Source organism: Heteronotia binoei, chromosome 5 (genome assembly GCF_032191835.1).
Source record: "Heteronotia binoei isolate CCM8104 ecotype False Entrance Well chromosome 5, APGP_CSIRO_Hbin_v1, whole genome shotgun sequence".
Taxonomy (NCBI): domain Eukaryota; kingdom Metazoa; phylum Chordata; class Lepidosauria; order Squamata; family Gekkonidae; genus Heteronotia; species Heteronotia binoei.
In genome coordinates, this window is record NC_083227.1 from 82,286,301 (window position 1) to 82,301,723 (window position 15,423).

General features: G+C 40.6%; 1 protein-coding gene across 1 annotated transcript in view; it reads right to left on the bottom strand.

Annotated features, from left to right (window-relative positions):
• Positions 1–9,425: 9,425 nt before the first annotated feature.
• The window catches only part of RUVBL1 (RuvB like AAA ATPase 1), a 29,396-nt gene continuing 23,398 nt past the window's right edge, over positions 9,426–15,423 (bottom strand). Inside the window, exons 10-11 of the mRNA XM_060239697.1 lie at positions 11,708–11,799; positions 9,426–9,968 (exon numbers count right to left, since the gene is read on the bottom strand). Coding sequence (XP_060095680.1) covers positions 9,809–9,968; positions 11,708–11,799 — 252 coding nt within the window. The 3' untranslated portion in view covers positions 9,426–9,808. The remainder of the gene's footprint in view (positions 9,969–11,707; positions 11,800–15,423) is intronic.

A 15,423-nucleotide genomic window follows, 5' to 3' on the forward strand; every position in this document is an offset into this window, starting at 1 on the left:
AGAAACAGGATTTTTTTTAAAAAAAAAATTTCGGCTTTTACAAAACAGCCTTGTTAGAATTTCCTCATTTTTCCTTTAGAATTTTCCATACACAGACACAGAATTTGGTATTAGACATAAAATTAACCTTCCTAAGAATCTAAACTTTCATTTAAAAAAAAGTTCCTAGACTCTATGAATGCAAAGACGTGCTTGAGAAAACTAAACTAGATAAGATGCGTGGCGATTCATTGCTAAATGCTAATTCTCCCAACAACTGAGATGGGGGGCAGGGAGGGAAACTTGTATATGTGATTTGAAATGTGTATAGTGAATGGTGTTCTTGCCTGGCTCATTGGAGCCTGCAGGACTGAGCTTGGGGACTTGGGAACAATGAATAGTAGGATCCAAATCCCTGCTGTCTTGCTCCAATCATGGGCCCTCTGCTGGTTTGAATGGTCCAATAGCATGCTAGTGCGGGAACCTTGAGTGTATATAAGTTGACCCCGTTGGCCCAGTCTGCAGAGTGCAGCCCTATACTATGCTGTGCTGAATAAAAAGAGCTATGATCACTACCACCTCGCCTCTTCATTGCATTGAACCCATTATATTATAGAAACCTAGAAAGAGGCAGTAGTGTGGGGAGAATTTCCCACTGGGTGTTATTTCTAATGGTCTCTTGGTGTTGCTATTTGATGCATTAGGAAGGAGGGACAGTGGCTCAGTGGTAGAGCATCTGCTTGGGAAGCAAAAGGTCCCAGGTTCAATCCCCGGCATCTCCAAAAAAGGGTCCAGGCAAATAGGTGTGAAAAACCTCAGCTTGAGACCGTGGAGAGCCGCTGCCAGTCTGAGTAGACAATACTGACTTCGATAGACCAAGGGTCTGATTCAGTACAAGGCAGCTTCATAGTCCATATGTCCATTATGGGAAATATTCTGGCAACTTGTATGTTTCCTCCAGATGGGCTGTTTGAGGTCAGCTCCAGTACAGAGGAGGAATAAGGGTTACCCCTCCCCTCATACCTCTGATCCAAAACAGTCAGGGAACAAACATTTGGTGGCTTCTGCTTGCAAGAGCCAGTGGCACCTCATCCAGTTTAGTTCAAGATGTGTTGGTAGTGTCGGCTTATATGTCAGAAATGGCTGAAAAGCCTTTCTAGTGCTTTGAAGCACTCTTTCAGTCCTTGCAAAGCTCCCAGCTACCTGCATAATTAATGCAAAAAAGCAAACAATAAATCAGTACAAACTGCAAAATAAATTTAGCAGATTTACACCATCTGCATAATTCCATTTTTCTGGGTTCATTATTTGATTTCCCTGGGTGCAGAATTTTAGTCCTTTGAAAAATTGATTATATATATATTATACGTAAATTACCGCACCAAGTAGTAGCTGACTACCAATTTCAGACTGCGGTGTTTTTAGTCTACTTGATTGACCAAAAAGGAAAAAGCCCATATATTAAAAAGCACCCCCCCCCCAAAAAAAACCCAACTACATTTCTCCATTATGCTCCATTGCTCTCAATTGGCATAGACACAGTATTAGCTATTTGGCAGGGTATAAATATTAAATGGATGTATATGGTAGATGTTCCTACTCCTGGGTGGAACAGATTTGTTAGAAGCACTTCATTTTGCTTTGAATTTTCCTACTGTTAGGCTGTGTGTAGGAAAGGGTCATTTTTGCTGTAGGAGGAGGATGATGCAGGTCAAGAGAACTCAGTAAATGCTTGCTGATTACAGCTCTGCCAAAATCAGTGTCCAGTAGGGAAGAAAAGACCACCATTATAGTAGTCAAAGGGGCTTGCTTCAACTTTCTGATAGTTCCTTCATCAGAACTTGAAAATAGTACTGAAGATTCTCCAATCAAGGGACTTGCAAATAGTCCCTTGTCAAAGCTGCCTCCAAGAAACTCAGTAAGGAAAGAACTGGCTCTTTTGTTCCATCGTCTTTAAATCTATCAACTGAAACAAATGACTGACGTACGGTATCAAGTGAAAGAATACATGTTTTGTGGGCTAGAAACTTGGGTGGGTTTCTATAAGGCTACATTAACTTCCACGACTGATTATCTCCTGGCCTGTGTGATTCAGTGACAAGTGGGTTCTGTTAGAAATTTCAGGTTACCTCAGGGTCACTCCTGACACTACATTTTATGGTTTAAGGTTTATTTGTTTTGTATATTGGATTTATATCCCACCCTCCCCGCCGAAGCAGGCTCAGGGCGGCTCACAACAGTAAAATCAAACAATTCACTCATATTATTTACATACTAAATTAAAATTAAACAATTAAAAGAGTCTGGTGCTAATAAATGTAATGTAGTTCTTCTGGCTCTCTAGAAGTTAAAACATTTTGTGCCCTGCATTTTAAAAATGTGCAGCAAAGAAGACAGAATATGGCTAAAAATGTACACATTGCATCTATAGCACTTAAAGGAGAAGAGATTGTCTTTACCTGTGATTCCTATGGTATCAATTTCTTAAGACAGTGATTTTCAAACTGTCCAAGGAGCTCCTTGGAAATTGGCCCAGTGAACAGATCAGAAACGATTCACTAGAATCCCTGAAAGACAACTTACCTGCTCTTTTATTTTTAAAATATATATGCTACCTTTCTCTCTAGCAAACATGCAAGGTTGTTTTCAATAATTATAACAACAGAATCACAACAGTTATAACAGCAGTATACATAAAACCTCAAGGGGCACAAATAAAATAATACAACAGCACTGAGACTAAAAGGGAAAAAAACAACCCAGTAAAGATAGGAAGGAAGAGAAACACAAACAGGGCAGGCTTTACTGAACATATAAAAGATGGCAGATAATGCCAGGCAATCATGCCTCAGGATGGAGTCTGATAAACAGGAGACAACCACAGAAGAGACCCTGTCTCAAGGATACAAAAGCTCGCTCTCTGGGAATGTGACAAAGGGCCTGTGATGATCATCTGAAGTACCAGGCATGAGAAGATGTTTCTTTAGATGCCCTAGTCCCAGACTGATCTGGGCATTCAAGGTCAGCAACAGCCCTCTGAATTGTACTGGCAGGCGTGAAACATGTACATCTTTGAGCACTAGCAAAATGTGCTTCTTATACCTCTGTATTTTAGGCCACCTGAAGTTTCCAAAAGCCAGCCTTGAGTATGACATATTGCAGTGGTCTACCTTTTTACTCATCTTCCCTTCCCAATGTGCTGTGCGGAGAAGGGGGGAGTTGTTCTGGAATGCACTTTCATTTTACCCATGTAACCAGAACAGTCCTAATACTTTTCATAAACTGAGTTCATGGCAGAAAAATTGGCATGAAGTGTTTCAGCAGTTCAAGAATTGAACATGAGACAGCCAAGACTTCTTCAGTCCCTCTGGCTATCTGACTGGCTTCTTCAGGCTATCTTTGTCTTTTCATTGAGTTAAAATTTCTTATACTTATTATAGCTTTGAGCAAATCCCCTGTACACTCCCAACTGGAAAGCAATAAAACTAACCACTGCTATCAGTTTGTCTTGAACAAAAGTTCTCAAAGGTGAGTGTTCCATAGCACAGTTTGCTTGCCTAGTGTGGCAAAGTAAATGCCGCCACAATCCTATCAGTTGAGCAGAGGAGCCTATGTGTAATGTTGCTTCCTCCTGGATCTAAAGGAGGAACTCGTACAATTGGGGGGAAAGTCTGCAAGCCAACAAAAACTTGGTTTTACGCTGCTGCAGACACAAGTTACGGTTCAGTTTAAACAGCTGTTTTTAGCAATGGGAGCTACTGCCACAAGAACAGAACAGAAATGCTGCAAAATTCTGACTTGTATGTGTCCTTTTTTTGGAGTCTAGAAAGGTGGGAGCAGTCAGAAAAAAATGCTCAACAACTTGCAGATGCCAAGAGTAAATGAACCCATTCAATCTTTTCCTTTCCTCATTCTTTTGTGACAGAGGATGAGTTAATTTTTGGCAGGTGATCTTCTCCCCGCACCCCTAGCTTCTTTTTCCCTAGGTTTTTTTTTTAGGAGTCTGATGCACTGATTCAGCACATCCAATTCCTACGAGGTATCCAAGTTTGTTTGAGGGATTTTTGTAGAAAGGCAGGGTATAAATCTTCTAAATAAATATGCCCAACCTGAGCCAGTCCCCTGGTATTCTGTATGGTAGAGCAACATACAATAAGGACAGCCTGCCCTGTATAGTGGTTTCTGCTTTTCTGGGATCTGCATGTTGCACTTCTGATTCTGGGCTAAAAGACTGAACTGTAAGCAACAGAAGGTCCAGTACAAGCCTTTGGTTGTGTGTGGAAAGCTTCAGTCACACTTTTAAGGATTGCTTCTCCTAGGAGATTTTGTATTAAAACCTCCTCTTAAAATAATAATTACATTAGAGATGGACGATGCACCTTGTATAGATATTGCCATTTTCCTTTTAAAAATGCAGAGGAAAGGGGAACCCAGTTCTTACCAACTTTGTATGTATTTTTGAGAACACTGCTGGAATGAAGACCAACATTCATCTTTCACAATGTAATTTTTGATATTCAGTATCTCAGTAGGAAAGAACTGCTGAGAACTGGCTGACTCTCAATTCCTTTTCTCAGCATTCTGTACCTCCACCATGTTCAGTCATCATTGGGCCATTCTTTTTCTTTTGGTTGGATTTCCATGTATGCACCTGGGGAAAATATACTCCTTTGTTGGTGGCTGGCCCTGTTCTGCTGCATTCATGACTGGCACTATTACACAGAGTGATTCTTTTTTAAGTTCTTTGGCAAAACTAGCTTTCATCAAGCAACAGTCATACTGAGTGTCATTGAAAAAGTGGCTTTACTTCCAAGTAAACATGCATTGGGTGGGTTATATAGCTGCAGAATTAAATTTAGAGCCATTAAATGCTGCATTTTAATGTACATAAGGACCATTTAAGGTAACAAGCACTGTTACAGTGGCTTTTTCCCTTTAGTAGGTGGAGATAACCCTCATATATTCTGAACCTTCGGAGGAATGAGACTGACCTGAAATGCCTAGGAGAGCCTCTATATTAGCAAAAACAAAGCATGGGAAGAATGCAATTTCAGCACTTTATATGGATATGGATGTAATCATCCTTCAAGCCACTTTCCTGGTGCACCCTGTCATTTACATAGGGGGCACGTATGCTGGATTTATGAGCATCCGCTTGGTTAGGGCAGGAGCCCAACAACAACCTGAAGGAAAATCACAACTGCCGAGCTTATAATATTCAACTGGTTCCTATAGCTCACACCCACTCCTGGTTTAATATTAGAACTATTTTTCACACTGAAACTGAAATAGTACAAAATATGGGCCTGCTGTAATTGTTGTTAGATTATGTGTCACCCTGATAAGATGTAACAAATATTTTCCTACCCAGCAGGGCCCGTTTCCCTGTGGGTAATGGATGGAGAAACTTCTCATAGTCTGCAGGCAATCGGTCGTAAAAACTTCGCTGAGAAGATTAATGCAATAAGTGCAGCACTTCTGGAAAATGGGCAGAGCTGAATTAAAATAATGCAGTGATTTTTCCACATTTAATAATAAACCTTAACCAAAGAAGATGGGTTTTTTTTTTTTGCAATCTATGAACACACTTTTCTGCCTATGAACACATTCTTATTGATTTTAAATGAAAACCACAGCTTTAGTACAAAGCACTGTTATTATTTCAATTGAACTGTTTTTATCAGTTATATGATGGCTATTTTCATGGGCACAGCTTTGACACCAGTAATTCTGATGGGCATCACTTAATAGACCAAATAAACATTCAGGTACCATTTAGCATTCAGGGATTTCTTCAGCCCCTTTATATCATGGTTTTATGCCTGTGCTAGACATTTTATGGCTGTTAACTGTTTTTGTAAGGTAGCACCTCTGTTTTCTTGAGCTGTTCAATAAGAAATAATTTAAATGGGTCTTCGTTCGCGAAGCCAAGCCGAGAGAGAGAGAGAGAGAGAGAAATGGGACATGTATTTAACTGGATTATCAAATAAAAAAAATTCCACTTTTATTATTAGTAGAAAGCTTCTAGATGTGATACAGCGACTGTAAAAAGCTCTAATATACATCTTAATCACATCAACCTCTGATATATTGGTTATCCTTTTGGGGCCTGCAGACTTACCACCCATCACATACTCTGCAATGTCAGCATGCAGATTCTCAGCCATGTACAAAAATGGGAGGTCATATCTCTGTATTCTTTCTTAGATGAACAAAGGCAATTTACTACCAGCATCACCACTTTGCATTTGTGGAAGCAGGACAGTTAGGATGTACTGTGACTGCAAAAATAAGTGACCCTGAAAAGAGAACGGGTCTGGACCAAGTCATGACCCGCTGCAGAGAAAAGGTGCTAAGAAGTCAGCTTAACTAGGAAATTCCAAGTTTTAACTTCTAGTTGTGCATGCATACTTGGGGGACTATAAATGTATTTGGGAGAGGAAACCCTTCTCCCTGCTGAGATTCTGCTTTTGCCATTTCATATAATTATAAAATAAAGAATAAAATTGCTTTGGAAATTATTTTGTGTCTTTAACACATCCCCAAGAAACAAGTTAACTGCATATTGACTGTTATGGTCCTTTGTTGGGAGGAAATAGTACCTTCATGTCCCCAGTATTCATATTCTCTGCAGGCAATGCTGCAAGCAACATGGTTGTGTCACCAACTCCCCATGGCCTCTGTCAACAGTCTGGAAACTTTTTCTCTAAGGCAGTTAATGGCCAGCTGGTGGCATATGGCTGAGAAACATACTAGGAAATAATCCTGTCTGGCCTCCAGCTGCCTCACCAATTTTAATCATGGCAAATTGTTTTCTCCACTGCAAGGAAAAGAAATCTGTTTTCTAACACACTGTCTATGAAATATGACCTACATGTTAATGCTATGTGTCTGTGGATTTTGTATGCAACATACAGTCTCCATATTGGTCCATGAGTTACGGGTATGTTGGCTGCTTGGCGAGATCTATGAAACAGCAGGGTTGACACATCAATTACTTGTATTTCTGGGTGATGTGCTAAGGGAAACTTCTACGCTATGCTGCAAATGAATTATGTAATTCCTTACACATTAAAAAAACCTCACATCTTACCATGGAGGACATAATATCTACAAGGTTCCCCTTTGCATGATACATAGAAGCATAAGTTATTCATTGCTGCTTAGAACATGCAAACGGATCGAAGATATGTTTGTTACTGTGGCTGATGCAGCAATGTGTGCAGATAATCAGCTTCTAACCACTACTGCATGCTCATTCTCTGGTTTTAGGGATATTTTTAGTCAGCAATGAAATTCCCAGGGGCAATGTATATGACGTTTATGAGAAATCCTTTCAAATCCAGAAGCAAATGCTTCATAGCTGTAGTGTCACAGAATTCTTTATAACAAAGTAGCCTTCAAATGCATTGTTGTAGTTTTGGAGAGGGAATCCAGCTTTTAAGAAAGCAGATCTACTCTGCTTATTCCCAGTATCATTCACAAAATATTTGATCTGCTGCCATTTAGCTTTAGCTGCAAGAAGAAGGATCAGAGGCAGATGACTTAATCATAGGGAACCATTAGAGCCATATGACAAGCTATTATATTTTACTTTAAAGAATGTGTTAGATCCTCAAAGGACTTGGCTAGCAAAACACGATGGAAACATTATTAGCTGTATAACAGGAGGGCATTGAGATCTTAATTTAGTATGTTCAGCAGCTGTATGTACTTCAAAGTTTTAAAATAAATCATCTGTGCAATAAGCAATGTACATCTTTAAAATGATTTAGCATTTAATTGGAGTGCAACGAGCTGCCATAGAATATTTTCTAGCCTTTGCAAGGATTGAGCTGTGGTCAAAGAAACATGCAGGGTCTCCCATTCTCAAACGTAAGTTTTTCATGGTAGTTGCTGCCCACAGTCCAACATGGGATTAAGCATGCCTAAAAACCTCAATGAAATCAAAGGTGCTCAAACATACTTAATTCTGTATTGGGCTGTGGCTGCTCCTCAAAAGGTCTGAAAAACTTCTGTCTCAAACTATGAGGGTTAGAAAGCAACTTCTCTGAAATGAAACATTTATGCTTTGAAAATCCATCACTTGAGAACCCCATGAACCTTGGGCACATCTGCAAGAGTCATCACAGATTATCTACTCCATTAGCACTTTCCTGCCATGCAACTGCTTTCTTTGGTAGTTACAACTGTAGATTATATTGGGAAGGCTAATCTGAAAGATTGACAGATAAATATCCAGTCCTGTCCAAGCTGGGGATTGGACAAAATGCCCCTTTGCTCCCTGCCAACTTTAATTTCAGAACACTCTAGCACTTTAAAAAGAGAGAGACCGGACAACCACTGTGTCAATTTTTTGTATCCAAATCCAGCTTCATAAAAAATAGCTATCCAAGGGGTTGTCTGTTCTATGTCAACTTCATTCGCCATGGTCTTGCTTCATCCTTTCACTCCATCATTGCACTAGCTTTAGACTGGCAAAAGAGCTACACATACACCTGTCATCACACTTAAAAGGAATAGCAACTGGCGAGAACCGGCTCACAAATCAAAATCTGGGCCAAACTTGGGCCAGTTCAGAGCTCAGAAACCAATATTTGAGGAAGGTGCATTCCCCAAACATTTACCAGGCTTTTGGCGAGTTCAGTTTGTCTATTCAGGGCCAGCCATTTATCCCTTTGGTTTTGCTCCCTGCTGCTTCAAAGTAGGGGAAAGCAAAACCAAAGGGTTAAATGAAGCCCCTTCCCTGGGTGATCCCTGCCCCCTTTCCCCCAGCCTCAGTGAGCTGTGGCTGGGAGAAAGGGGAAATGAAGTCCTTTCCTGGGCGATCCCCCTCTTTCTCCTTGCTGTGGTGAGCTGTAGCTGGGAGAAAGGTGGAAGGGGAAGTCCCTTTCTGGGAGATCCCTGCCCCCTTTCTCCTGGCCATGGCTGGGAGAATAGGGGAACCAAACTTGCCAGACTGGTTTAATTTGTGTGGGGCCTGTTTGGTTTGGTCTGCGGGCTGCCCTGAGCCACCATTTTTAGGTTCATGCCCATCCCTAACAATGAATACAGCACAGCTCTATGGAGAGTACAACTTGCCCCTAAGTGGCAGCATGACCCAGGTGAATGACAAACTGCACACTTTAATAAAGAGATAACAAAACTCTCAGGCCTCTTGTTGACCTACAGTGGGTCAGAGGCAATACTTTGCCACTTGCAAAATGCATTTTCACATGTAGCTGGAGAAGTTTAGAGGCAAAGAGATTCACAGGGCATAACACTGTGCACAAGTTTGGTTGTTTAGCATCTTAAAGACTGCTGCCCTGCCATTCCTGCAACACAAAACAAAGCAAAAAACTTGCATGCCAAATGAATGTCATCTGTTTTGGTTCCAGAGAATAACACAGTAAGAGCTTGAGTTTTTCAGGAATGGTTTTTGACAAAATGACAGGTTTGACACATGCTTGTTAGTAAAACTTTTTTTTAAATTTCCATCCTCTCCCTAGTTACTTTAAAAACAAAATCCAGAAAAGAAACAGACAGTCATCCTGCTCAGCTCTAAGCAATTTAGCAATCAAATCTAAAAGAATAACACAAGGCTGTGCCAATCTGCACCCTCATCATACAGGAATACAGTGTTGGAACCACTGAGGGACTGAAGTGAGAGATCACTGTGTTCCATCCCATCGTCTACATGAAGCAGGAATACAGGTAATTCTACATCCCGGTGTGGAAGTGTTTTTTTGTATTCATGTACTTCTCAGTCCAAAACTGCTTGTTTTTCTTTCAAGTACTTGGAGAGGGTTAAAACGAGGCTCTTAAGACTACAAAAGGGGAACAAACAGCTTCACTTCATGTATTTCTCCTGTTGATCAGCCAGGATTTTTGCTGATGATTTGGCATCATAGAAGAGTTCATTTATTTCTTCAACATGCTCCTTTTCTATGCTGTCTTTACCATTTATCTTTGCTAGCAGATTGGCTGGAGTGAGCAACTGCACAGCATACCTATGGCCAAAAAAGAAAAAACACACACATCCCAAGGTAAAACAGCTAAAAACAAGAACATCAGAGAAAGCTGAGAGAGAGGTACAGTGATTTTCCATGATGAACATATTAATTTATCCCCAAATGTCCATCTGCTGCATTCTTCCAGTATTAAACATTAAAACAACATCTGGCCCAGATCCAAAGAATTATGTGAAGCTATATTTGCAGTCAGTGGGATTTTTGACTTTTCCCATTTGAACAGTAGTCTCTCCCCTACGTTTGAATGCTGTGCCACAAAACAAGACAGGTCCTCTTGTGGATCAAAAACTGGCTAATTAATAGGAAGCAGAGAGTGAGTATAAATGGGCAGTCTTCACCGTGGAGGACGGTAAGCAGTGGGGTGCCGCAGGGCTCAGTACTGGGTCCCATGCTCTTTAACTTGTTCATAAATGATTTGGAGTTGGGAGTAAGCAGTGAAGTGGCCAAGTTTGCAGATGACACTAAATTGTTCAGCGTGGTGAGAACCAGAGAGGATTATAAGGCACTCCAAAGGGATCTGTTGAGGCTGGGTGAGTGGGCGTCAACGTGGCAGATGAGGTTCAATGGGGCCAAATGCAAAGTAATGCAAATTGGGGCAAAGAATCCCAGCTACAAATACAAGTTGATGGGGTGTGAACTAGCAAAGACTGACCAAGAGAGAGATCTTGGAGTCGTGGTAGATAACTCACTGAAAATGTCAAGACAGTGTGCAATTGTAATAAAAAAGGCCAACGCCACGCTGGGAATTATTAGGAAAGGAATTGAAAACAAATCAGCCAGTATCATAATGCCCCTGTATAAATCGATGGTGCGGTCTCATTTGGAATACTGTGTACAATTCTGGTCACTGCACCTCAAAAAGGATATTATAGCATTGGGAAAAGTCCAGAAAAGGGCAACTAGAATGATTAAAGGGTTGGAACACTTTCCCTATGAAGAAAAGTTAAAACGCTTGGGGCTCTTTAGTTTGGAGAAACGTTGACTGCGGGGTGACATGATAAGAGGTTTACAAGATAATGCATGGGATGGAGAAAGTAGAGAAAGAAGTACTTTTCTCCCTTTCTCACAATATAAGAACTCGTGGGCATTCAATGAAATTGCTGAGCAGTCAGGTTAAAATGGATAGAAGGAAGTATTTCTACACCCAAAGGGTGATTAACATGTGGAATTCACTGCCACAAGAGGTGGCGGCTGCTGAAAGTAAAGCCATCTTCAAGATGGGTTTAGATAAGAATATGGAGAAGAGGTCCATCAGTGGCTATTAGCCACAGTGTGCGTGTGTGTGTGTGTGTGTGTGTATATATATATATATATATATATATATATATATATATATATATATATATATATATATATATATAAGTCACCATGGGAGAATGTAGCTTGAGAAATGTAACATTACAATCAGTTTAGCTGGGTGAAAACCATGTATAGTTCTTATGACATTGGTCCTCCAAGCATTTCACAGCATTACCATAGTTAGACTCCATCTTCAGTACAGAGAAACAATGTCCCTGGGATGACAATGGATTACATAGTGTGGGTGGAACTCTAATCCTTGTGATTAATATGCATTAAATACATCACTGGAACTTAATGATGTTTTGATAGTTACTCTATAGCTATTTGTTCCTGGTCACCTTCATTTCTAGAGAAGGCTGTCTTTATGCCATTTCCAAAGCAAGTCTTTATCACAAATTCACAAATGACATGCTTACCTTAAAGTTGTTTTGGTGCCAATTTCTCCAAGATGATTTAATGCTTCCTCACTAATATTAATACTTTCTGTCTGGGCACGAAGCTTTATGATCTAGTGAACGAAAACAGAAGGCAGAAAAATGCTGTCTTAACAGTTTGAACTCTAAAATGTTGTCCTGAAAAATGGATGCATATAAAACCTAGCTGGAATATCAGCATGCTTTACTTTGCAGCATTCACTTAAAACAGGAATGGCCAAAATTGCTAAACATAAGAGCCATACAGAATAATCATTAGATGTTTGAGAGCTGTAAGTCATGAACATCAGATGTAGGTAGGAAGGAAGGAAAACAGATTGGGAAGGGGAGGGAGGAGAGCTGGAAACAAAGCGACTTATTTTAAATGTATTCCCTAGGCTGTCGGCTGGCTTGACTTGGAGAAGTGATTTAAAGAGAGAAATGCCTTCTCCCAGCCAGCCAACAGGGTGGTGGGGGCTTCAAGAGCCACACAATATGTGTGAAAGTGCCACATGTGGTCATCCCTGATTTAGAAGGTCTTTTATTTCCAAAACTGCAAGGCTGGTGGGGAGTATACATGGCTTGCTCTTGAGAATCACAGATCAGACTCAGCATCCCATCTGCAATGGCATACTCCCTTTGGGAAGCCACAGCTGTCCTGTAGCTACTCAACTTCTTGCTGGACTTTTTAGCTGCTTGACAAATAAGATGGCAAATAAATAAGTAAGTTATAAAGTTCACCTACTCTCACAAAACCACTCAGATAAATCTAATCTATCAAGAACAGTCCCTAGCTTGTACCAGTTTGAAGATCTTTGTAAAGTTGGAGAACAAGAAGAAGATATCGCCAATAAGCCTGAGTGTATAGAGCTGTAACAAAAGTGGCACTAGGCTCCCTGCAGTCCGTATTACCAGCTGAGTGATAAGGGGCAGACTGGATAATGATGTTGTGTTGTAGTGCTGAGATAACTCTGGAACTGCGAGCCTCATATAATACAGGTATTTTTCACTTTGGCAGCTTTGTAAACAAGATATCAAGAAGCACTCGTTTAAATTAGAGCCATAAAAATGCACCAAGGGAATCAGTGTGTGCAAGAGGGGGAAGGCGTGGGGGAAACAAGCACGGAATTGGGGGTTTGACAAAGAAGACATTAGTATTTGAGAAAGCTTTCGGAGTGTTCAAAAAGTGACAGAAGATGGAAGATTAAGACATTTTGTACATTAGTTTAATCTCATTTTCAAACAGAATGTCTAACCAATATTCAGTACTGATCTCTTCTCCAGAAGAAGAAACACACTGTGGTCAGGATCCAAAGAACTGTGTGCCCATATTGAATCTGGGTTTGTGTTTCTTAATCTGGAGCCCCCCCCCCTAAGTTTCAAAAAAGGTAAATAATATCGCATGTGCAAAGGTGCTAAAAAAGATCAAAGAAGTTGAAGGCAAAGAAGGGGGTGGCAAACTTGACTGTACATTGCTCTGAAACCATCCTGCCAAAGAAGGATGAAGAAAACATGAAGAAAACTTGTTAAGACATTTTTGGTGTGTATAGTTCCTGCCTCCATTGTAAAGAGAGACGGATAGGACACTGAACCCAGCAAACAAGCAAGCAAGCTTTTCTACAGCAGTTTACTAGCTGCCACAATCAAGAAAACCCCATCATCAATGACACTGAGTTCACCACAGGACAAGGGAAGGTTTAAAACAATTCAAGTAAATAAATTTGTATGCCCCTCCAAGTGGGTGCTGAGACACATGGGGGGGCCAAGAAGAGGAAAGAACAGGACCAGAGGGAGGGTGTAGAATGACATCTGTAGGAAAACCTTGCTCAAAGAAAATCACTTCCTCCCCCAAACCCCTTCAAGAGTTCTAAGGGCCAAATATGCACACTACCCACATATTGTTAGTGAACATGGCAACAGTGAGCAGCACTGAGAGGCAAGCTGTTATCCATTACCACTGTAGTTAAGCTGAAAGAAACAAGTGGCTTGCTGAAGGAAGTGTGGAATAAGTATTCAGGAGTACATTTTCAAAGCCCAATCCAACTTTTCCTCTAATATTAGGAGAGGAATGACTATATTACAGTATAAAGCACTGTTTGGAGAAGTGGGTGGCAGAAATTAGCCTCAGAAGGAGTGCATTAAAAAAAAATCCTTAAATTATAAAGGGGAAAGCCACAGTTCAAAGTTTGGTCTACTTTGTGCTGACCTTTGCAGACAGTGAACCAAACTCTTTCACAAGCCCCTATTTGATTTAAGGTCAGTTGTCTACTTAATGACATACTCTGGTGGCAATTAGAGCAACAAGAAATTTTTTCTTTGCTCTGTGAGTAGAGATGTAAAATTTTTGGACTTTTTTTTTTGAGGGGGGGACCTGAAATTTTAGGAAAAACAAGAAATATATGCAATACTTATTGTCTTATTAGACCTAAAATAGTTATATTGCTTTAATGGTGCAGAGTGGTAAAGCTGCAGTAGGAGCCCTCTGCTCATGACCTGAGTTTGATCCCAGAAGAAGCTGGTTCAGGTAGCCGGCTCCAGGTTGACTCAGCCAAGGTCGGTAAAATGAGTATGCAGCTTGCTGGGGAGAAAGTGTAGATGATTGGGGAAGGCAATGGCAAACCATCCCGTAAAAAGTCTGCTGTGAAAATGTTGTGAAAGCAATGTCACCCCAGAGTCGGAAATGACTGGTGCTTGCACAGGGGACTACTTTTTTAACAACATAAAATGCATTGTCTACAACTTACTTAGCATATAAAATTGTACCACTTGACTTATGGAATTTAAAAGCTACAAGTACCTTAGCTTTTTATAAGCAAAACTACAAATACATCCAATACTTGAGAGAAAACTGATGTACCTTGTGCTATCTTAGTACATATACCTTAATTTTTTTCCATCTGGTTAGAAAGAGTTCAGTTCTCAATGAAACTTCGAGTTTTCCTCTGAGGCTTTGGTGCAGTTTCTGCCCTACCAGTGGTAGAGCATCTGCTTGGTAAGCAGAAGGTCCCAGGTTCAATCCCTGGCATCTCCAACTGAAAAGGGTCCAGGCAAATAGGCATGAAAAACCTCAGCTTGAGACCCCCGGAGAGCCGCTGCCAGTCTGAGTAGACAATACTGACTTTGATGGAACAAGGGTCTGATTCAGTATAAGGCAGCTTCATGTGTGTTCATGTGTACCTCCTTCTGATCTTTTGTTCCCTCCAGCAAGGTAGGGCAATAAGCTACTTGTTACTACTGGTATCACAGTGGTTTGAGAGAGAGGTGATTAGGTCAACCACAAGTCAGGTCAAAAGGATAACAGAAGGTATGCAATAGCTGAAAAGCAATGAAAGCCCTGCATACTTCCCTCATGAAGATTCAGTATCCTTCTAGATACAGAAATGCAACTTGGATTTAAGAGCTGCCTATGTCTACAACATGCCCACCTTGTCTTACTCTAAAGTAATAATATTTCATAGGAGGTTTGTTTCCCAGTACTCCCCCAAACTTCCAATTTTTCCATTGGAAAAACTGGAAAAGAGGCTTTAGAAAAAACACTCCCTTCCTGAATTTTTCCATCCCCCCTCACCTCTCTGAGTATCTCCAAATGCGAGGGAACGGTTGGTAATAACTACAACAATTTTTCATCTCTTCTGTTAATACAGAATAATCTAAATCTTGTCCAAATGAAATACAAAAATGGGATGTATTGCAACACAGAACATATTGCAACAAAACTG